At 46.9% G+C, this 24,307-nt stretch overlaps 1 protein-coding gene across 9 annotated transcripts in view; it reads left to right on the forward strand.

The window, feature by feature from the left end:
* CUX1 (cut like homeobox 1) overlaps nt 1-24,307 on the forward strand; it is a 465,511-nt gene that overhangs the window by 276,605 nt on the left and 164,599 nt on the right. For 8 of the 9 annotated variants that reach the window (XM_055292664.2, XM_055292665.2, XM_055292666.2 and 5 more), the window contains 4 exons: nt 442-579; nt 7,470-7,593; nt 14,740-14,816; nt 18,220-18,286. In XM_055292664.2, the coding sequence (XP_055148639.1) occupies nt 442-579; nt 7,470-7,593; nt 14,740-14,816; nt 18,220-18,286 (406 nt within the window). The remainder of the gene's footprint in view (nt 1-441; nt 580-7,469; nt 7,594-14,739; nt 14,817-18,219; nt 18,287-24,307) is intronic. The other variant, XM_055292668.2, reaches the window with a different exon arrangement.

Here is a 24,307-nt window from a genome sequence, read left to right on the forward strand (position 1 = left end):
TGTTACTTCCAACCTCATAATCACTGGACCCTTAAACATCCCGGCACCTGTCCACGGACTTGTCCGTCCTCCACGTGCAGCCCCAGGGATGTGATTGACCTCCTGGGGCTGCTACCTGGTGTATTTCTCTACTTATCTGATGAAAGAATGAAAATCATGAAAGTGTCACACCAGGCAGGAGTAATCAGCAAATACCAGTGAATCTCATGGCTATTGCCACCCCGTTTTCACACCTCGAGGACCCTAGGCTGGGTCCATCCTTTGTAAAGCACTGGAGAATTCTCCCACCCAGCAAGGGGGCTGGCTGCAGGGGCATGACTGTGGCCTCTGGGAGCCTGCTGGAGCTGACGTCCCAGGAGCCCCGCTCTGAGCCTGTGTACCGCCGTGGAGGGGGCCTGTTTGCAGGCAGAGTGGGGTGATGGCTGTTTTCCTGTTGTGCAGATCCCGTACCAGCTTTGGATCTCGGACAGCAACTCCAGCTCAAAGTGCAGCGCCTGCACGATATTGAAACAGAGAACCAGAAACTTAGGGAAACTCTGGAAGAATACAACAAGGAATTTGCTGAAGTGAAAAATCAAGGTTGGTGGAAAATGCATTCTTTGCTTTGTCTTCTCTTCTTTTCTTTTTTTTTCCCTCTTCTTTTCTTTTTATTTTAATTGGCTTTTCCCATACTTTTCAGACCAGCTCTCCTTGTAATATACACGTCATAAAGTCAGGGTGGGGCAGGAATCTGAGTCGTTAAAGAGACATGATAATCATGCTGAGCTATTTTGAAGTAAAACTTTTCCTCTGCACAACAACGACATAAGATTTTATTGCCCTCTGATGAGACCGGTCAGTATTCTTTGAAAATTCTTCCTGTATCGTTACGTGATTGGGTCTGCCTCTTGAAAGGCCAATGCATTGCGTCCAGGCGACACCTGTCAGAGAGCCAGCTCATGATCAAAGGGTCACACACAGTAAGTCATTTAATAATTGCTGCGGATACATTAAGGCTTCAGACACATCTTAAAGGCTGCATGCTTAAGCCCCGCTGTTGCCTTGTCAGTATTGCCTATTCATTAGGAATTTAATGAAAGAAAACAACCTCTTGGTGTGTTTGCCCAGCCGTCAACAAGACAGAGAGGGCAAAGGTTGCCTGGCTTTTCCCGTCAGGGAAGAACAAAGGAATCTCTCCTCTACCTAAAATCCAGAGGCACTCAGGATCCGGGAGCCTGTTGGCTTCCTTGGCTTAAAGGAAAATCACAGCCCCCCTCTGACAGCAGCAGCAGCAGGTTTTTCAGCCAGCTCCAAAGAATAATTCGGCCTGTTTGTTTTTGTTCGGGAATGTGAGTACGGAATTAAATTGAAAGGGGAGGCTGCCCATTCCTAGTGGCCTTCCATTGACCATTTGTAGAGACCTCAATAAAGAGTTAATTGGGGCCACGTGCGGTGGCTCACACCTGTAATCCCAGCGCTTCGAGAGGCCAAGGTGGGGGGATTGCTTGAGGCCAGAAGTTCGAGACCAGCCTCGGAAACCTAGCAATACTCTGTCTCTACAGAACATCAAAAATTAGCTGGGCATGGTGGTGCGCACCCATGGTCCCAGCCACTCAAGAGGCTGAGGCGGGAGGATCGCTTGAGCCCAGAAGGTCAAGCCTGCAGTGAGCCGTGATTGTGACACTGCACTCAGTCTGAGTGACAGAACAAGATCCAGTCTTTAACAACAACAGAAAAAGTTAATTGGCAAAGACTTCTTTTTTTTTTTTTCTTTTTTTTTTTTTTTTTTTTTTTTGAGACGAAGTCTCGCTCTGTCTCCCAGGCTGGAGTGCACTGGCGCAATCTCGGCTCACTGCAAGCTCCGCCTCCCGGGTTCACACCATTCTCCTGCCTCAGCCTCCTGAGTAGCTGGGACTACAGGAGCCCGCCACCACGCCTGGCTAATTTTTTTTTTTTTTTTTTTTTTTTTTTTTTTGTATTTTTAGTAGAGACGGGGTTTCACCGTGTTAGCCAGGATGGTCTCCATCTCCTGACCTCGTGATCTGCCCCCCTCAGCGTTCCAAAGTGCTGGGATTACAGGCATGAGCCACCGCGCCCGGCCAATTGGCAAAGACTTCTAAAAGCGTCCTTTGACTTTAAAAATACTGCAGACAGACCAGGGAATAAGAATTGTCCATGGGAATGATCCAGAAAGCATCTGTGATGATGTGTGAAGAGCCAGAGGTAGAGGCGTGGGCTGTGAGGGCAGCGGTGCCCAGGACTTATGAGCATACCTCCCTGCAGTGTGGGCATGGGGGTACTCAAGCCCTCAGGCCAGCAGGGCTTCCTTGCTGAAATTTGGGGGCATGAGGTGACAGGCAGTTGGGGAAGCCAGACCTCACTTCTTTCTGGCTTTGCAGAGAGTGGTGAGCCTTTAGGACCGGAAGGGACAGCTCTGTCCTGCTAGAAAGTGAGGCATTGGGCTTACTAGGCTGGAACTGCTGTGAGGGAAGGTATTACTTTCCCCTGTAGGAAGCACTTCTTGCCAGAATCACTCCAGTATTGCAGTGAAAGGTAACATGCAAATCTGCACATTGAGTTTTCATAGATACGCTACCCTAAAGGGGAGTATCCTGGTTTTTTTTTCCCCCTGCATTGTCCTGTGGTATCTAATTTTGATAGATCCACTCTCTGGTTTGTTTGGTGGGTATTTTTTATTTATTTATTTATTTATTTATTTTAGATTCAGGGTCTCGCCCTGTCACCCAGGCTGGAGTGCACTTGCACGATCGTAGCTCACTGCAACAACCTTGACCTCCTGGACTCAAGCAATCCTCCTGCCTCAGCCTCCTGAGTAGCTGGGACTACAGGCATGTGTACCACCGTGCCCAGCCTCTTTCTGGCTTTTTTTTTTTTTTTTTTTTTTTGAGTTTGCTTTTGTTTTGTTGGAGGGTGGTGCAGGTGGGGCCTGGAGGGCTGTGCAGGATTGTCCTTCCCTTCTCCTTCTATCACCGGTGCCTCAATTACCAGCTTCCCAGTGGCCAAGGCTTTGCACAGGGGCTGACCAGGAGCCAAGCTGGGTGTGGATGTTCTCTCCCCAAAGATCTCATCCACACTCAGGAGTGGCTTTTCACAATGAGTTATAGAGTCCAAGATTTAAGAACAGCTCCAGGCCAGGTGCAGCGACTCACGCCTATAATCCCAGCACTTAAGGAGGCCAAGGTGGGCAGATCACTTGAGGTCATGAGTTCGAGACCAGCCTGGCCAACATGATGAAACCCCATTTGTACTAAAAATACAAAAATTACAGGCATGGTCAGGCACGCCTGTAATCCCAGCTACTCAGGAGACTGAGGCGGAAGAATCACTTGAACCTGGGAGGCGGAGGTTGCAGCGAGCTAAGATCACACCAGTGTACTCCAGCCTGGGCAACAGAGCGAGACTCCATCTCTAAAAAAAGAATGGCTCTGAGGCAGGCGGACAGACAGACAGACCTGGTTTGAGTCCTTTTATTGCTACCACCTAGCTGTGTGACCTTGGGCAAGTTATCTCACTTTGCTAAAAGCCTCTTTCTCTTGGGAGGCAATTCTGATACTTACCAGGTAGGGTTGGTGTGGGATTAAATAGGTATATACACACAGCATTTGGCACTCAATAGTACCTGCTACTCATTCAGCAGTGTGGTTTTTGCCAGAAATTTACCCCCCTTTATTTGGATAACAAGTTTTCCCAAGCTCCAGAAAAATGTCATTTCCTCTCCCCCGCCTTCCAAGAATAAAAGTGATTATAATTTGGGAAGATGGGCGGTGCACATCACTTCTTGTAATTATCACAGCAGTAGTGTAAATGATTAAAAAGTTAGAGCAGGGACCAGCACAACGGCTCATGCCTATAATCCCAGCACTTTGGGAGACCGAGGTGGGAGGATCTCTTTAGGCCAGGAGTTCGAGACCAGCCTGGACAACATAACAAGACCCTATCTCTTAAAAAAAAAAAAAAATGATGGTGTGAGTCCATTGTGTGTTGCTGTAAAGAAATACCTTGGGCTGGGTAATTGATGAAGAAAAGAGGTTTATTTGGCTCATGGTTCTGCAGGCTGTATGAACACGATGCCAGCCTCTGCCCAGCTTCTGAGAGTCCTCAGGAAGCTTTTACTCATGGCAGAAGGTGAAAGAGGATCAGGCATGCCACAGGACAAGAGAGGTGGGGGCATCCCAGACATCTTAACAACCAAATCTCAGTGACTCATCACCAGAGAGAGGCCACCAAGCCATTCATGAGGGATTTGCCCCCATGACCCAGACACCTCCCACTCGGCCCCACTTCCAACATTGGAGATCAGATTTCAGCCTGAGATTTGGAGGAGACAAACATCTAAACTATATCAGGTACATAATAAAAGTTAGAGCAAAGATGGAACTTTTGCCTCATGGGCCACAGCCCCACCCACCCCGCAATGATGAGTAAATAGAGGCCCCAGGTAATGCCAAGCCCTTTAGATTCCTCTCTGTTATGCTGGCCCCCTCCTCCCCTACACATGCCTGGGAGGCCTGCTGAGACACCCAGCATCTGCCCGGGATGCAGCCTGGGCCAGAAGGCCAGAGGCTTTAGGATGAAGTGGCCTCTGGCTGAGGTTGGGCTGGTCCGTGAGCACTTACCGGGGCCAGGGGGTGGCAAAGAGACCTCATCAGGCACAGCACACTGTCGAGGTCACACACTGTGATGTGTCACTGAGGAGCCCCACTGGAACAAGCATTAAGGTCCAAGTGCTGTACAGCCACTTCCAGCCGGTCCTTAAAGGCAAAAATGAGGCCAGGCGTGGTGGCTTATGCCTGTAATCCCAGCACTTTAGGAGGCTGAGGTGAGCAGATCATTTGAGGTCAGGAGTTCGAGACCAGCCTGGCCAACATGGTGAAACCCCGTCTCTACTTAAAAAATACAATAATTAGCCAGGTGTGATGGCACACGCCTGTAATCCCAGCTATTCAGGAGACTGAGGCACGAGAATTGCGTGAACCTGGGAGGCAGAGGTTGCAGTGGGCCGAGATTGCACCACTGCACTCCAGCCTGGGTGACAGAGCGAGTCTCTGTCTCAATAAAAAAAAAAAAAAAAAGGCAAAAATGCTGTGTGTTTACACGAGAGTGTAGACCATTGACGTAGCAGAGCAGTGCGGGCTTTTTCAGAGCTGACCTGTCTGGAGTCTATTCTGGAAGCGTCCAACTCTTGCCTCACTTTGGCCTCCTCTGTATGGCTTGAGAGAGACGTATCACCAACCATTGTGTGCACAGAGCATTTCTTCCAGGCCCTGAACAGCCAAGCCAAAAGGCAGAAAGGTGCCCAGTCCCCTCTCCTGTGCCCTGATGGGATCACTGGTGGAATTCCACCTCTCTACGGAAAGCACTCTGGGACACACCTCATGAAAAAGTCCAACCTCTTCTCTTAACAAAAGAGCCTTTAACACAAAAATTAGCCAGGTGTGGTGCGTAATCCCAGCTACTTGGTAGGCTGAGGCAGGAGAATTGCTTGAACCCAGGAAGCGGAGGTTACAGTGAGCCAAGACTGCACCACTACACTTCAGTCTGGGCCACTGAGCGAGACTCCACCTCAAAAAAAAAAAAAAAAAAAAAGCCTTTAGCTTGTATGCACTAAGCCGCGTGGGTGTTAATCGCCCAGGTGATGTCCTCCTGCTCTGGCCAGCGCATGTCTGTGCAGCTCAGGGAGCAGGAATGGATGTGAGTTACACACCTGGCTGGTGCCCTTGCTGCCCCAGAGGGAGCTCCATTGCCACAAGCCCTGTCTGGGCCTCTCCTGGCTCTGCCCGGCCTCAGCTCTTTCAGTCATTCATGCCACAGTGCTTTCCTGAGCACATGTCTGTTTGCCGGCACTGGGAACACAAAATGAGCCTCGCCTGCTAAGAGGTGGATCTGTAGCAGCGGGCGACAATTCCTAAGAGTTCGCTTCTCCTGGGGGCTGGGGCCACAGTGCTTCTCCACAAAGCATCCAGCATGCGGAGTGGCATAGGTGTGTCTGGAGGAGGGTGCAGGTGGAGCGGTCCTGCCCCAGAGCCACCCACACACAAAGCATCCAGCATGCGGAATGGCATAGGCCTATCTGGAGGAGGGTGCAGGTGGAGTTTTCCTGCCCCAGAGCCACCCACAGGTCTGTTCCATTCATCAAATCCACTTTGGTGTTCCCCATTTGGGCAGTTGAGGTGAACTTGCAGTTGGTGATACAGGAGCCATTCACCAGAGCCGCCTGGGCCTGCGCTTTCCCAAGACAGCCCTGCCTCCCAAGGGGCCCCTCGCTGCCCCACATCCCTGGTGCTCACACCTCACTCTAGGACTCCTCCAGGCCACATGCCAGTCACCGGAGCATCGTCCCCCAGGCTACGGCACCCTCTGCTCTGCACACACAGCCCATGACCACCATAGTGGAGGATGCTCCAGGGTGGGTCCCTTTCAGCCCAGTCCCTCCATGCTTTATCCACCTAGCACCACATGTTTCTTGTCACTTGTGAACCAGCAGAGCTGCAGGGCCAGGCCTGCTTGCTTGCTTCCTTCCTTTCTTTTCTGTCTCCCTCTCTTTTGCTCTCTGTTTCTCTCTCTCTATCTCTCTCACTCACTCACTCACTCACTCACTCTCACTCTGTCACCCAGGTTGGAGTACAGTGGCACAATCATAGCTCACTGCAGCTTCAAACTCCTGGGTTCAAGACATTCTCCCACCTCAGCCTCCCGAGTCCCTAAGCTGGGACTGCAGGTGTGCGCTACCATATCCAGCTAATTCTTGCCTTTTTTGTAGAGGCGGGGCTCGCTATGTTTCTAGGGTTCATGTCAAACTCCTGGGCTCAAGGGATCCTCTCACCTCGGCCTCCTAAAGTTCTGGGATTACAGATGTGAGCCACTGTTCTTGGCCTGTAGACTTTCTTCTTTTTTTTTTAGTTCATTTGTAATTTGTGTGGGTACATAGTAGGTGTCTATATTTATAGGCTACATGAGACGTTTTGATACAGGCATGCAATGTGAAACATCACATCGTAGAGAATGGGGTACTGTAGACTTTCTTGACTCCTCTTCAATTGCTTCTTCCAAAATGCACACACCATTATGAACTATTTTTTTTCTGAGAAAGTACTTAAACCCATGTAAAACTTTATTAATCATCCCTCAGTTACAGGACTAGTTTAAGACTCATCAATAAGATGGTATGATATTTTACCATTGATTTCCATCCCCCCCACCTTTTTTTCTTTGACTGGCACTAGAGAAACCAAAGCTCTTCTTTTCAGCAAAATCCATTGATCCTCCTCAGCCTAAACGTTTAAAGTTCAATTTAACATTTAGGGAGTAAAAGGTCTCCGAAGGGACTCGTAACCATTGATTTTGTGTCAGAGTTGAAGAGCTAAGGTTTAAAACACACCGATCCTACCAGGTTATGAGAGCCTTGTACCTACAGCCATATGGAATTGTGTGCTTCTCTTACTGTAGGTTTTTTTTTTTCTTTTCTGCAGAGGTTACGATAAAAGCACTTAAAGAGAAAATCCGAGAATATGAACAGACACTGAAGAACCAAGCCGAAACCATAGCTCTTGAGAAGGAACAGAAGTTACAGAATGACTTTGCAGAAAAGGAGAGGTGAGCATGGCTTCCAGGCACACGCAGACTGACATAGCATTTGCCCCTGAACTTCACATCACAAGACATGTTGATAAATGGATCTACAAAATAAGCCCAGGTTGTAACCCCAAATCTATATGGGGCAAAATGTTTCCAAAATGATATTCTGGCTGGGTGCGGGGGCTCACGCCTGTAATCTCAGCACTTTGGGAGGCCGAGGTGGGTGGATCACGAGGTCAGGAGTTTGAGACCAGCCTGATCAACATGGTGAAACCCTGTCTCTACTAAAAAATACAAAAAAAATTAACCGGGTGTGGTGGCACGCATCTGTAATCCCAGCTACTTAGGCTAAGGCAGGAGACTCACTTGAACCCAGGAGGCAGAGGTTGCAGTCAGCCGAGATCACGCCACTGCACTCCAGCCTGGGCAACAGAGTGAGACTCCTTCCCCAAAAAAAGATATTCTACATTTGTGAGGTTTCTTTGAGCGAAATGCATCTGTCTTTCCCAATCAGTGGATGGTGTCAGGCAGCCAGTGAGCTCGAGAGTATCCAAGCCGTGCAGGTGCAGAGGTGAAGCTCAAGGCATGAGCCGTTAGCAAGGTGGCACCCGGCAGCTGGACCTGGGCTGAGACCAGAGAGGAAAGCCCACTTCCCAGTGTGTGTCCTCTGGGGACAAGCCGTGGGCTAGTGCTAAACTCTTTCTGCCTTCCCAAGCGAATTGATACTTAATATTATACACACACACTCTCTGATGTGATATTTAATATTATACATACGTGCACGCACACAATCTCGGTGGGTTTTTTGGTATTGCCTCTTTCATTACCTCACATATCAGGGAGTTAGTATCAGTAAAATATGTTAATGCCCTATGTAACTGATGTGAGTTTTAGATTTCTAACGACTTACATTACCAAAAACGTTTCCCACAAATAATGAGTTGGTTTTCCCCTAGCGTGATGAGTTAATGAAAGTTAGATTCCTTGTAACAACAATAAGGACTATTGAGCTTATGGATCCCAACCATATAGATCTTTTTTTTGTTGTTTTGTTTTTGTTTTTTAAAGACAGAGTTTCACTCTCGTTGCCCAGGCTGGAGTGCAATGGCGCAATCTCGGCTCACTGCAACCTCCGCCTCCTGGGTTCAAGTGATTCTCCTGCCTCAGCCTCCCAAGAAGCTGGGATTACAGGCGTGCGCCACCACGCCCGGCTAACTTTTGTATTTTTAGTAGAGACAGGTTTCACCATGTTGGCCAGGCTGGTCTTGAACTCCTGACCTCAGGTGATCCACCCACCTCAGCCTTTCAAAGTGCTGGGATTACAGGTGTGAGCCACCACGCCTGGCCTAGATTGGATTTTTTTAAACTCATGGATTAAATTAAGATATTAAGTTTTATACCCGCTCCCTTCAAGTAAAAGAAAAGCAAAAAAGGGAAAAAAAAGATACTGAATTTTAACTCTAGTATGAAGAAATGTATGTATCCATCAACAGGAGCGCTAAATTTATGATTACAGGTAAGGGGCCAAGTGGGACTGTGGCTGGTGTGGGATTTTGTTGTTTTATTTTCAGTTGACTTCCTATGCTGAATACTTGGTGAACTTTTCTTTTTTCTTTTTTCTTTTTTTTTTTTTTTTTTTTTTTTTTGAGATGGAGTCTCACTCTGTCACCCAGGCTTGAGTGCAGTGTTGCACTCTTGGCTCACTGCAACCTCCGCCTCCCAGGTTCAAGTGATTCTCCTGCCTCAGCCTCCCGAGAAGCTGAGACTACAGGTGTGCATGCCACCACGCCCAGCTAATTTTTGTATTTTTAGTAGAGACGGGCTTTCACTATGTTGGCCAGGATGGTCTTGATCTCGTGACCTTGTGATCTGCTCGGCCTCCCAAAGTGCTGGGATTACAGGCATGAGCCACCGCACCCAGCCCTTGGTGAACTTTTCTAAGGTGGGCTCTGTAACAACATCATTGAGTTAGGAGGTGGGGCTTAGACACTGGACCAAATTGAAGACTAACTAAAACAGGGCCTGGAGAGAAGCAGCTTTCTATAAAACATACCCACCAGTGTGCCACATCAGTTTACCATTGCCGTGGCAGCACCCAGGAGTTACCACCCCTTTCCGCAGCAATGATCTCACAGCCCAAAAGTTACTACGCATTCCCTAGAAATTTCTGTATAAACTGCCTCTTAATCTACTGGTAATTAAAAGTAGATACAAATATGAGTACAAAACTGTCCTCAGCTACTACTGGCAGCACACGGCCTATGAGGCAGTCCTCCCTCACGAGACCAGTCACAGAGCTGTAACGCTGCCGCCTCCATAAAGCTGCCTTCTTCAGCCCTACCACCAGCTCGCCTTTGAATTCCTTCCTGACTGAAGCCCAGAGCCCTTGCCAGCTAAGCCCTCCTTTGGGGCTCGCCTGCCCTGCAGCATCATGAAGTCCTCTGAGGAATGCCATTAAGCTGACTTCATTCAAAAAGAAAACTGGCTGGGCACAGTGGCTCACATCTGTAATCCCAGCACTTTGGGAGGCTGAGGCAGGAGGATCCCTTGAACTCAGGAGTTCGAGACCAGCCTGGGCAATAAAGAGATATGCCATCTCTATGGCATGAATGAATCAATGAATGAGCCATTCGTGTCAGCATGTGCCTGTAGTCCCAGCTATTCGGGAGGCTGAGGCAGGAGGATTACTTGAGGTCAGGAGTTCCAGGCTGCAGGGAGCTATGATCAGGCCACTGCAATCCAACATGGGTAACAAAGCGAGACCTTGTCTCAAAAAAAAAAAGAGGCTGGGTGCGGTGGCTCACACCTGTAATCCCAGCACTTTGGGAGGGTGAGGTGGGTGGATTACTTGAGGTCAGGAGTTCAAGACCAGCCTGACCAACATGGTGAAACCCCATCTCTACTGAAAAAATACAAAATAACCCGGGCGTGGTGGCGCATGCCTGTAATCCCAGCTACTCGGGAGGCTGAGGCAGGAGAATTGCTTGAACCCGGGAGGCAAAGGTTTGCAGTAAGCCGAGATCACACCATTGCATTCCAGCCTGGGCAACAAGAGCAAAACTCTGTCTCTAAATAAAAAAGAAATGAAAGAGAACTGCCAGCTCCCACCCACCCAGGGCCCTCCATGCATCAGAACTTAGCCGGAGGCTTTCAGTACATTCTCTCACTAATTGCCCAGGATGGATCTGCAACGTAGACCATCTCTTTTCATAGAGGGAGAAAGCAGGTTGTGGGTGAGGTACCTCCTACAGCTTTTGCAGCTAATCAGGGCCAGAGGTGGGACTTTGCAACTCCAGACTGGCACCTGCCCACCTCTGCAGCCCTGGCCTCCCCGTCTGCTCCATTGTGGCCACCTGGAGCCCTGGCTGCCAGACCAAGGCCAGTCCCTTGGGGCCACGCCCAACTCTGCAGGTGGAGGCCGCATCCGTCGTCCCTGGGGGAGTGCGGCAGGGCGCAGACTCCAGGAAAGGAGTGTGCATCACAGAGTCAAGGCTCGGACAGATGGGCAGACCCTTGACCCCACTGATACGGATTTGGTCCTAAGTAAATGCCTTTTAGGAAAGCACTCCTCACCAGTGAGTGATCAAGGGGGAAAACGCAAGCAATCTCAGTGCCCTGCCGTGGAGAAATGGGTTAGTAAAAAGAAGGGACCATCCGTAACCTGGGATGTTATGTCACCATTAAAATATTAATAATAGGGAGAATTCATAGTAACGTGAGAAACGTACCTAATATAATATGAAGTCAAAACATGCACCGTACAAAATTATTTACAGTGCAGTATGATTGTACATCTTCCTACAGCAAACTCATGCATTACCACAATGTGGAAATAAACACATATGGGAATTAAATATTATTAAGTTGACTTTTCTTGTTTTTTGGAACAGAGTCTTGCTCTGTCACCCAGGCTGGAATGCAGTCTCACAATCTCAGCTCACTGCAACCCTCCGCTCCAGGTTGAAGTGATTCTCCTGCTTCAGCCTCCTGAGAAGCTGGGATTACAGGCGTGTGCCACCAAGCCTGGCTAATTTTTTAGTAGAGACAGGGTTTTACCATGTTGCTCAGGCTGGTTTCGAACTCCTGACCTCAGGTTACCCGCCCGCCTCACCTCCCGAAGTGCTAGGATTGCAGACATAAGTCACTGTGCCCAGCTCTTGACTTTTCAAATTAGGTAAAGGGATTAGCTATATTAAAATATACAATAACTGATTCTTAGAGGGAAGGGCTGAAGCTAGAATTTATTCACTGTGTGTGTGTGTGTGTTTTGAGACAAAGTCTCACTCTGTCACCTAGGCTGCAGTACAGTGACACGATCTCAGCTCACTGCTACCTCCACCTCCTGGGTTCAAGCAGTTCTCCTGCTTCAGCCTCCCAGATAGCTGGTGTTACAGGTGCCCAACATCACACCCAGCTATTTTTTATATGTTTAGTAGAGACAGGATTTCACCATGTTGGCCAGGCTGGTCTTGAACTCCTGACCACAAGTGACCTGCCCACCTTAGCTTCCCAAAGTGCTGGGATTACAGACGTCATTCTTTATACCAAAAAATTGTTGATGGATCTAGGATTTAAATATTATAATTTTTTATTGTCACAAACATACTGGAAGAAAACTGGGGTACATATTTGTTTTTATTAATATGACTATGTAAAACTTAAAACAGATTCTCAAAAACAAATAATAACGTTTTAAAAGCATCAGCAAACTGAGAAGAAATATTTGTACCATGTAAGACAAAAGGCTAATTTTCTTTGTATACAAAGAGGTCTTCTAAATTAATAAGAACAAAATCCGCTCTACAAAAATAGGCAAAGGAGGTAAGCAGGCATTTCATACAAAGAGAAATAACATAGCTTTACTCAGCAGTAAAAATTTAAATTTGATTTTATCTTGTGTTGGCAGAGTATACAAAAACACACTTACATATTGTTGGTGGGAGTTTAAATTGGTGAAAGTTTTTTGTTGAGAAGTTTTTCACTATCTATCAAAACAAGAAAAGTGGCCAGGCGAGGTGGCTCATGCCTGCAATTTCAGCACTTTGGGAGGCAAAGGCAGGCGGATCACTTGAAGCCAAGAGTTCGAGACCAGCCTGGACAACATGGTGAAACCCTGTCTCTACTAAAAATACAAAAAACAGCCAGACTTGGTGGTGCACACCTGTAATCCCAGCTTCTTGGGAGGCTAAGGTATGAGAATTGCTTGAACCCAGGAGCAGACGTTGCAGTGAGCCGAGATCATGCCACTGCTCTCCAGCCTGGGTGACCGAACAAGACCCTGTCTCCAAAAAAAAAAAAGAAAAAAGAAAAAAAATTGCAGATACCCTTTGGCCATTGTAATTCCTCTGTTAGCATTTCATTCAACAGATTCACTCTCAAAATTATACAACAATATCTCCACAATGATCATTGAGGGACTGTTCCGTAGAAAGAAACCTAGAAACAATCTGAGTGTCCACAGAGGCTTAAGTTAATTATTTAATAAGAATGAGGAAGAACTATGTTTGCTGGAATAGAACATTTCCAAAATACGGAGAGAAGTGAATAAGGGACCCCAGAATGTGGTGCACGTTGTGATCACCTTTGTATGAGAAGAACAGGGCAGGGAGATTATATTATACTGTAGTATATTAAACACTTCTATTTCACTAGCCTATTTCATATTCATATTACACTATAGTATATTACATTACTTCATTATTACACTATAATATGCTACATATTAGTTCATACTATGCTATAGTATATTACATTCATTCATATTTTGCTATACTATGTGACATATTAATTTATATTGTGCTATAGTGTGTTACATATTCACATTATGCTATAGCATGTTACATATTAGTTCATATTACGCCGTAGTATATTACATTAGTTCACATTCCACTATAGTATGTTACATATTAATTCATATTATGCTATAGCATGTTACATATTAGTTTGTATTACACTATAGCTCATTACGTGTTAGTTCACATTACACCCTAGTGTGTTACACATTCGTTCATATTACACTCTAGTGTGTTACGTGTTAGTTCATATTACCCTATAACGTGTTACGTATTAGTTCATATTACACTATAGCTTATTACGTATTAGTTCATAGTACACTATCGTTTGTTACACGTTAATTTCTATTATGCTATAGTGTGTTATGTGTTTACTTATATTACACTATAGGCTGTTACATATCATATGTTACATATTCATATTTTGCTATAGCATGTTACATATTTGTTCATATTACACTTTAGCCTGTTACATATGATGTCGTATTTCTGTACATGCAGAAACGTTTTAGAAAAATACAAATGAATTCTATCTGAGGAGTGGAAATGAGCCAAGGAATAGTCAGAATCTTCCACTTTCCATGCTCTTGTCATATTTGATTACATCCCTGAGTGTCCGTAATTGAAATACATGAAAATATTAGCAGTGCTTTTCTAGAAGTGATGAGAATTGGGGTGACTTTGTAAACTGTGTCATTTCTACTTTTCTGTATTCCCAGTTTATTATTGTGAGAGCATATGTTATATTCATATGATATAAAAATAATAAACTTATTTTTGGAGGGTTTTTTTTTTTTCCAGATTAAGAGGAAGGAATGCTATTTATTGACCAGGGAATTCACTTAGAGATCCTGGGAAATCTGAATCTGTGGAATGCAGTTGCGAGCATTCACAATGTCCCCATTAGGTATTGCAGTTGCGTTTGCATTCCATCATAACAGAGACGGAACAGCTGCCACATCTATTTAGTGCATCCTTTATTCCAACAAACTCCTTCATTGTGTCAGCAGAATGTAAATGGATCATTCTTCTTGGGCTAACTTCAGAAAACAATGAGTGCGTGATGATGATTTTTTTTTTCTTTTTAAAATCTGACATTTCAAGAACAAATTACATTTAGGATAACCTTCTACGCCAATTGCCACCCGTCAAGCCCCACGAGTTGCACACTTGCCGTGATGTGACACGCAGTTACAAAGTTGGGGTGTGGAAGCTGCGGGAGCGGGGCCCACGGCACACGTGTCGTTGCGGGCGGTGGCGCGCCTGCCGCCAGCTGAGCGCAGGGAAGGGAGCTGAGCTCAGCCGAAAGGCACACGTGCATTTCAGTTGGTAAAGGAGATGACCAATTTGGCTTCATCCTCTTCCTTTGCAGAAAGCTGCAGGAGACACAGATGTCCACCACCTCAAAGCTGGAGGAAGCGGAGCATAAGGTTCAGAGCCTACAAACAGGTTTGATACTCTCCTTCCTAGTACCATGGATGTGGGGAGGACCCAGGGGAAGAGTTGGGTCGGCCCCCTGACCGCCCCGGTCCCCGCGGATACCTGTTGCTCTTTGGGGCCGTGGGAGCTGCCGGGAGCCCACGCTGAAGAATTCCGCAGCACGCCCGCCAGCTGCTGCGCCTCATTCCTCACTGACTTTGAGTTGTTAATGTAGAGGTGGGAGGATCTCAATTCCATTTTCATCCCTTCCACACGCCATCCTTGCTTCCTGCTCTTTTTCCAACAAACACGTCTAAATCACCAAACTGTCAAGGACTGACATTTCATTTGGAACAATAATAGAAAAAAAAAAAAAACTCACTTCTACCCTAAGTGAAGTTAAGGAGAACAGTAATTTCAGACCTTTAAAATTTAAAAGCCACCAAAAAAGGTTATGCTCAAGTTTTTACAGTATCTTTAAACTTCTTTCTCTCTCTCTTTTTTTTTTTTTTTTTTGAGATGGAGTCTCGCTCTGTCGCCCAGGGTGGAGTGCAGTGGCACGATCTCGGCTCACTGTAAGCTCTGCCTCCTGGGTTAATGCCATTCTCCTGCCTCAGCCTCCCGAGTAGCTGGGACTACAGGTGTCCGCCACCACGCCCAGCTAATTTTTTGTATTTTTATTAGAGACGAGGTTTCATCATGTTAACCAGGATGGTCTCAATCTCTTGATCTCATGATCCGCCTGCCTCAGCCTCCTAAAGTGCTGGGATTACAGGCGTGAGCCACCGCACCCAGCCCTCTCTTTTTTATTTCTTTTTTTGTTTTGTTTTGTTTTTGTTTTTGTTTTTTGAGACAGGGCCTTGCTCTGTCACCCAGGCTGGGGTGCAGTGGCGTGATCTCAGGTCACTGCAACCTTTACCTCCATGAGCTCAAGCAATCCTCCCACCTCAGCCTCCCCAGTAGCTGGGATTACAGATGCCCGCCATCATGCCCGCCTAATTTTTGTATTTTTAGTAGAGATGAGGTTTCACCACATTGGCCAGTCCGGTCTCGATCTCTTGAGCTTAAGTGAGCCACCACGCCCAGCCTCTCTTTTTTATTTCTGAAAGAGAAGCATCACCATGTATTTCATTTAAATGTGTTTTTAAATTTTTATTATTTTTTTTGATGACCCAGAACTGAGCAGATTATTTAAATGTAGACAGACATCAGAAGTCATAATTCAACTTAAAACACAAATGACAAGAGTGGGAGAAAATAATCACAACAAATTTGACAAACGGATAATTAAAAAATGTAAAGGCTGCCAATCAGTCCGTTAAAGGAGAGAAACAGTGCAGTGGAACAATAAGTGAGGGATATGAACAGTCAGTTCACAGAAGAAATGCAAATGGAAACTACACATATGAAAAAATGCAAAGTTTTTTTACAGTCAGGGAGATGCAGATTCAATTAGTGAAAGACTGTTTTGCCTGTCAGACTGTCAGTATTTTTTAATTATGTATTTATTTATTTTTGAGACGGAGTCTCGCTCTGTTGCCCAGGCTGGAGTGAAGTGGCACGATCTCGGCTCACTGCAACCTCTGCCTCCCGGGTTCAAGTGATTTTCCTGCCTCAGCCTCCCGAGTAGCTGGCATTACAGGCGCACACCACCATGCCCGGCTAATTTTTGTATTTTTACAAGGTTTCGCCATGTTGGCCAGGCTGGTCTCGAACTCCTGACCTCAAGTGATCCACCTGCCTTGGCCTCTCAAAGTGCTAGGATTACAGGCGTGAGCCACTGCACCCGGCCTAATTTTTTATTTCATTTTAGAGACATGGTCTCCCTCTGTCGCTCAGGTTGGAGAGCAGTGATACAATCATAGCTCATTGCAGCCTCAAACTCCTGGGCTGAAGTGATCCTCCTGCCTCAGCCTCCCAAGTAGCTGGGACTGCAGGCACACACCACCACACATGGCTACTTTTTTTTTTTCATTATTTCTTTTATGGACATGGAGTCTCACTGTGTTGCCCAGGCTGGTCTTGAAGTTCTGGCCTCCGGCAATCCTCCCACCTCAGCATCCCAAAATGCTGGGGGATTACAGGTGTGGGCTACCGCACCTGGCCTTTAAAAAAAATATAGCAATTCTGGCCTGACAAAGACTTGTCAAAAATTATTGAAACATCCAATGTTGGTGAGGGTGAAGTGGTACTTATGGAATGGATGGGCATGGAAGGAGCCTCTTGGGAGGCCAGCTGGGTGGCATTTATGTAAAGCTCCAGTGCCCAAGCTGTTCAGCCAGCAGCTTCACTTCCAGGTATCCTGATGAGAGAACTGAAGGTTATTGCCACTGCCTGCGTCCACATGTGGAAGGACTCCCATACCATACTGCCCAGGGAAAAGAGCTAGTCTCAAGAAATATTCATACCATCCCATTTATGGGGGTAGAAAATAAAAAAAGATATATACACACACATATATACATGCAATTATGTATGGAAAATTTTTTTAACATAAAATACACTTTCTTTTATTTTGTTACACTTTTGAAACAAGTCTCGCTCTGTCACCCAGGCCTGGAGTGCAGTGGCATGATCTCGGCTCACTGCAACCTGCATCTCCAGGGTTCAAGTGATTCTCCTGCCTTATCCTCCCAAGTAGCCGGGATTACAGGCTATGCACCACCATGCTTGGCTGATTTTTGCATTTTTAGTAGAAACAGAGTTTCGCCATGTTGACCAGGCTGGTCTCAAACTCCTGACCTCAGGTGATCTGCCCGTCTCAGCCTCCCAAAGTGTGAGCCACCTCGCCCAGCCAGAAATAATAAAGTACACCTTAAAACGTGAAATCATCCGGGTGTGGTGGCCCACACCTGTAATCCCAGCCCTTTGGGAGGCCAAGGTGGGAGGATGACTTCAGGCCAGGAGTTTGAGACCAGCCTGGGCAACATAGCAAAACCCTGTCTCTACAACAGTGTTTTAAAATATTAGCCAAGTGTAGTGGCTTGCACCTGTAGTCCCAGCTACTTGGGAGGCTGAGGCAAGAGGATGGCTTGAACCCAGGAGTTCAAGGATGCAGTAAGCTGTGATTGTGCCATTGTACTCCAGCCTGGGTGACAGAGTGAGAAAACTTGTCTCTTAAAAATGGAAGGGAAAGAAAGAAAGAAGGAAGGGAGAGTGGAAAAGAAGGAAGGGAGGGAGGGAGGAAACTATTAACATTGGTTCTGTCTTTGTAGGTGCTTGGGATTAGATGAGGCAGAAATGAAAGGGGATTTCCTATTCAATTTTTTATATTTTCATTATCTTGGCCTCTTTTGTGTTTCTTTAATCTTTATTTTTCCACACATCTCACTCTTCATAGAAATCTTTGCCTCTTTTGAAATGGGAATAGATTACCTGTGTATGCATTCTTTTAAAATTTCATTTAAATAGTTAGTAATTCTTTGCCTTTCAGCCCTGGAAAAAACTCGAACAGAATTATTTGACCTGAAAACCAAATACGATGAAGAAACTACTGCAAAGTAAGTCTCTCTGCTTGGCCTCCCTTATCTGTATGCATTTCTCACCTGATTTTGCTTGAGTAGGGCAGGATCGAGAAGGTTCTTGACCTCTGTGCTGCTGCAGGGACATAGTGTATTTCTCATGAGTTACTCGCGTCGGTTCAGTGCACGTTCTAGCACTCACTGGGTAATCCTTCCAACAAACTTCTTTCCTTCTTTATTGTGAATGCTGGTCACTGCTATGCCTTCTGCCATGAAAACTTGGGAGTTAGTTTATATAAGATGTGACACATGGGACATTTTTTGTGTGGAGTTGGGTCTGGGTAAATCACATGTCTTTTTCCTGGGCCACAGTTCTTCATTTCTCCCAGGGCCCTTTAGGAAAGCCTGCCCCAGAATAAGCACATTCCCATGCAGGCGTAGGGGTTCATGTCACACCTAACAATGCTAGGTGTGGATATACGGATAGACACAGATTCGGGCAGGCAGAGTCACAAAAGGCCAAGTTCCTACCCAGCTCTCGTCCAAAGGAAATTAGACGTGTCCACTACAAGTGTACTTTTTACCAGCCCATCTTTCATGCAGAACACCAGCAAGGAAGAAATAATAATCAACATAAATCATGAAAAGATGAAGAAATGGCAGAAATTGCTCCTAGCCATTGCCTCCTCTACCAAATTCCCGGGGGGGCAATGCCAGGCTAGAGTTTGAACCCCTTTTTCCTGTTCTGGAAGGCTCTTCCCATCTTCCGTGGAAACACACATGCGTGTTTACTGCCATGTCTCTTGGGTTTGCGTATTCCAGTTACAAAGGTCCCCGCACTGGGCTCACACAGTGCCTCCATGGGCATCGGCAAGAAGACGAGTGATTCTGAATGGCGCCACTGTCCCGCCAGGCTCCAGCTCTGTATGGGGTGCTGGCACTTACTGTCCCTCTGCCCCATCTCACGTGACCTTGGGCTTTGAGGGTGCTGCTGGGTCTGTTGCTTTCAGGATGCTGTATGGGGTTCTTGGCCCTTTGCTCTGAGTCGTTTAGTAGCCCGAGACCTCGAGAGCCCAGCTTCCCACCCTGGTGGTCAGAACGGATTCTGATCATGAGTATGAAACTTACAAAGACTAAAACATCACCACTAGATCAGCTACTCTCTTCTCTCAATTACTTCTGCTTGGACCTGATTAAGCAACTTACTTACTTGCACTAAGCAAGTTGTTTTTCTCAGTAAATCTGATTTTTAAAAATTACTATATTTCACCAGGCATGCTGGTGTGCACCTGTAGTGCCAGCTACTTGGGAGCCTGAGGTGGGAGGATCACGTGAACCCAGGAGTTGAGGCTGCAGTGAGCTATGATCGTACCACTGCACTCCAGCCTGGGCAGCAGAGCAAGACCCTGCCCCCAAAAAAATTTTTTAAATTTTTTTTAGTTTTAAAAAACATGTCAGGGGCTGATTGTCCTTCACATAAAAATTAGCCCTGTCTCAGGACTGTAGCTGAGAGGGCAGTGGCTCTCTTGGGGTGTGCCCCACCTGCCCTCTGAAGTAAGAAACATTCTTGTCTCCCCAGTGGTGAGCCAGGCCGAGGGGCGTGGTGTGCACAAAGGGAAAGAGACTCACTCGGTTAGATGATAGGCGCACGGCTCAGAGATAATAGATTCATCCATTGATTCAACAGATGTTCACAGAGGCTTCTTCTGTGTCTTGCCCTGTGCAAATTCTGAGACTTTTATGGCTCCATGGGGAGACGGGCCATTGCAATCCAGCATGCCCAGTGCTGCAGTCAAGGGGATGGGGCACTGACTGTCAGCAGGTCAGACAGGGAGCCTACAGGTGGCAGGCAGGGCACCCGCATTGGGATAGTCAAAGGAGAGTTTGGCAGGGTGCAGTGGCTCACGCCTGTAATCCCAGCACTTTGGGAGGCCGAGGCAGGTGGATCACCTGAGATCAGGTGTTTGAGACCAGCCTGGCCAACATGGCAAAAACCCCGTCTCTACTAAAAATATAAAAATCAGCTGGGCATGGTGGCGTGTGCCTATAACCCCAGCTACTGAGGTGGCTGATGCAGGAGAATCGCTTGAACTCAGGAGGCAGATTGCAATGAACCGAGATAGCACCACTGCACCCCAGCCTGGACTACAGAGCCAGGCTCCATCGCAAAAAAAAAAAAAAAAAAAAAAAAAAAAGTAAATATTGGCCCTATTTGCAGAGGTGCAGTTCCTAGGCTCATAGTACCGGCAGGGTTTCCATGCCTGGGTTTGAATGAGCCAGAGGGGGGAAAGATAGCTAGAGCCTGAAGGTGAGGGCCCCCTTGAGGGGAGCCGTGGCCTTGGGGAGGGGAGAGGGACCCAGGGCAGCGCCAGGGACCCCTTACCTGATCCCTTCTCTCCTCCCACCAGCCAGGGGAGCTGGGGAAGGGCATAGTACATCCCTGGCACCAGGGGAGCACAGGGAAAGAATTGTCAAGGAAGTCTTCCTAAAGAGGGTGGTATGGGATTCGGGATTGGAAGATGAGTCAAGTCAGGGTTTGCAGAGGTTTGTGAAGATGCAAGCCTGGCGAAGCCTGTCTTGGGGAGGACCGTCCAGAGGTTCCGAACGATTTGCCTGTGGGGTAGGATGGGTGCAGCCTGGCGGGGCATTTCCCACATCAGAAACGGTCTGACACTGACAAAGGCAGCCTAGGACCAACCACGTACTGTAATAGTTCCCGGAGTAAGTCATCCCCCAAAAATGCAGAGAATGGCCTGAGAGAATTGGATCTTGGCTACTTTCTTTTAACTTTGGAGGCCATGGGCTCATTCTGAGACCTCCCCCTCTGCCTCTCCCTCCCCTTTTATTTTCCAGGACAGATTTGTTACTATTCCACCTGCTTCAAGTCCAACCTACATGTATTTTATTAGACCAGACACATTTTCATTCATGCTTATGAATATAAGCCCCTTGGGGGCAAATCTTTTCACATATGGTCTTACAGCATTTCAAAAATAACTTCTTTCCCCTCTTTTGAAGGAGGGATTCTTAGGGGCGGGTGCAGTGGTTCACGCCTGTAATCCCAGCACTTTGGGAGGCTGAGGCGGGCGGCTCACTTGAGCCCAGGAGTTCAAGACCAGCCTGGGCAACATGGTGAAACCCTGTCTCTACAAAAAATACAAAAATTATCCCGGTGTAGTAGCTCCTAACTGTAGTCCCGGCTACTTATGGGGCTGAAGTGGGAGGATTGCTTGAGCCCAGGAGGTTGAGGCTGCAGTGAGCCTAGATTATACCACTGTACTCCAACCTGGGTGACAGAGCAAGACCCTGTCTCAAAAAAAAAAAAAAAAAAGGAGGGATTCTTAAATATTTGTTGATGGGAATTGGAGAGGCATGAAGGAAGATGGGTTTTGGCGAAAGACTGACTTGGGAGTGATTCACTAGGGTCCACTACCAGCTCTCTGCGTGACCCTGAATGAGCTATGAGCTGTCCATCTCCCTTTCTGACGTGTACAATGGGCATACCAGAAGTCAAGTCACTGGGTGGTTTTTGTTGTTGTTGTTGTTGTTGTTGTTGTTGTTTTGAGATGGAATCTTGCTCTGTCGTCTAGGCTGGAGTGCAGTGGTGCGATCTCGGCTCACTACAACCTCCGCCTCCTGAGTTCAAGCGATTCTCCTGCCTCAGCCTCCCAAGTAGCTGGGATTACAGGCGTGCGCCACCACATCCAGCTAATTTTTGTATTTTTAGTAGAGACAGGGTTTCACCATGTTAGCCAGGATGGTCTTGATCTCTTGAACTCATGATCTGCCCGCCTCAGCCTCCGAAAGTGCTGGGATTACAGGCGTGAGCCACCACACCCGGCATGCTGGGTGGTTTTGAAGAGGAATGGGATGTGTGTGTACAGCACCTGGCATGGTGAGAGTCTGAGGCTAAGCTGTCGACAGATAGAAGCTATTCACAGCAAGCTCAGAGCAGGACGTGGTATGCGTTTCTGAAATTAACGGCGTTGGAGGAAATTGACCTTCACCGCATCACCACGACGGACTGGGCCCACATTGCCTGTCTGTCTTGGGGAGATGTCACAGGGTACCCATCCCTCTCCCCTGTTTTGGAGAGAAGCCCGCAGGTCTGTGGCACTGAGGCTGCTCCGAGACCCCGGTTTATCGTGAGCAGTCATCACCATGCGTCAGCTGGGACAGCACGGGCTGACTGTGGCAGAGACAACGGCAGTAAAGTTTTCCATGTGTAGGCTTGAAGCAAAATGTAATTAGCCTTTATGTGCAGAACAAGGGCCCATTGATGAATACAGCTGGTCTTTGTTTTGTCCTGTCGTTGAGAGTGGGAGGTAAAAGTGTTCTTCTTCATGTTTATTAATGCAAGATTCCTTAGACAAATGGCAAGCACAGTTTAATATTTGTTGGAATATGAGGGCTTTGCCAAAACAGTTGTTGTGTAAGAGGATTGCAAGGTTTCCGATTATAACCATTTCTGGGTTAAATAAATGAATTATTTCTGCCCTTTTTTTCTTTTTTGAATTTTTTTTTAGAGTCAGGGTCTCACTGTGTTGCCCAGAGTGGCCTCAAACCCCTGGCCTCAGGTAATCCTCCCACCTTAGCCTCTCAAAGTGCTGGGATTACAGGCATGAGCCACTATGCCTGACATTCTTTTTTCTTTAGTTTAAAAACATAGCTCCTTCTAAGATGGTCACCCTGTGTACGGATCTTCCCACTTCTCTTGGCAAATGCAGATTTACCACCCTGGTAGCCTTAACCTTGGAGACTCTAGCAAAGGAATGTGGTGTGGATTTTAACATCTAAACAATTCCTTGGGACGGATGGCCGTGGAGGTGGCAGATCCCTGGAATCACGCAGCAGCAGCCGGCCCAGAGAGAGGCCTGGGCATCCCTCACTGCCCCAAGTTCTTGCATCCATCTCCTGCAGCTGTTCCTTACTTGATCTTGGGTTTGGGTTGCTACTGCACCCTCCAGCAGGAATGTCGCCCTCCCAGCCAAGCGGCTAGTGTTCCGGGCAAAAGTGCAGGAATTCCCATTTTTGCTGAAGTCCACGATCCCATGCCCTGTCCCCACGAATCTGGATTGGAAAAGGAGTTCCAGCTGCAATACACACAGTCAGCTTCTTGAATTCCTCCCCACTCGTGGGCCGAGGCACTGAGCCTTGATGAAAGAAAATATTGAATTGCACTGAAATACTACATTTTTTATAGCTAATGTTAGTCTTAGGAGAATTTGCACCTCCCAAACCTTTCCTGCCAGCAAAATTCATATTTCTTAAGGTTACTCATGTTGTATTCCTAGCCTATATGCTTTTTTCAAAGAACGACATTGTATATACACATACTTACATAGTATGGTTACAAAAGAGACATTTACGAGGAACTTCACTTGGGTTAATTTTAGAGTATTTTCTTTATAACGTGTATATAACCAGCGCTTTGTCACAAAATACAACGTGCTCTGAAACAGCAGAAAACTTTCCCGTAGCTAACTCAGCAGTGGGGAGTCTCTACGCTTCTTTGGAGGGATAGAGAACTCCAGGTCCCAAAAGAGGACATAAGACAGAATTTGAAAAGGGGAGGAGGCTGGGCACGGTGGCTCACACCTGTCATCCCAGCACTCTGGGAGACCGAGGTGGGAGGATCACTTGAGCCCAAGAGTTTGAGACCAGCCTGGGCAACATAGTGAGACCCCATCTCTACCAAAAAATACAAAAATTAGCTGGGTGTGGTGTTGTGTCTTTAGTTCCATTTACTTGGGAGGCTGAATTGGAAGGTTCACTTGAGCCTGGAAGTTCCAGCCTGTAGTAAGCTATGATTGCATCACTGTTCTCCAGCCTGGGTGACAGAACGAGAGCCCATCTCAAAAATAATAATTTTTAAAAGGAGAGGAGGAGGATACCAGCAGTTCAAGACACAACTGTCTGCATGGCAAATGTGGATGGGATGGATACTTCCTTTTTATTTTATTTTTTATTTTTTTGAGACAGGGTCTCTCTCAGTTATTCAGGCTGGAGTGCAGTGGTGCGATCATGGCTCACTGCAACCTCCACCTCCCGGGTTCAAGT

Source organism: Symphalangus syndactylus, chromosome 9 (assembly GCF_028878055.3).
Source record: "Symphalangus syndactylus isolate Jambi chromosome 9, NHGRI_mSymSyn1-v2.1_pri, whole genome shotgun sequence".
Taxonomy (NCBI): domain Eukaryota; kingdom Metazoa; phylum Chordata; class Mammalia; order Primates; family Hylobatidae; genus Symphalangus; species Symphalangus syndactylus.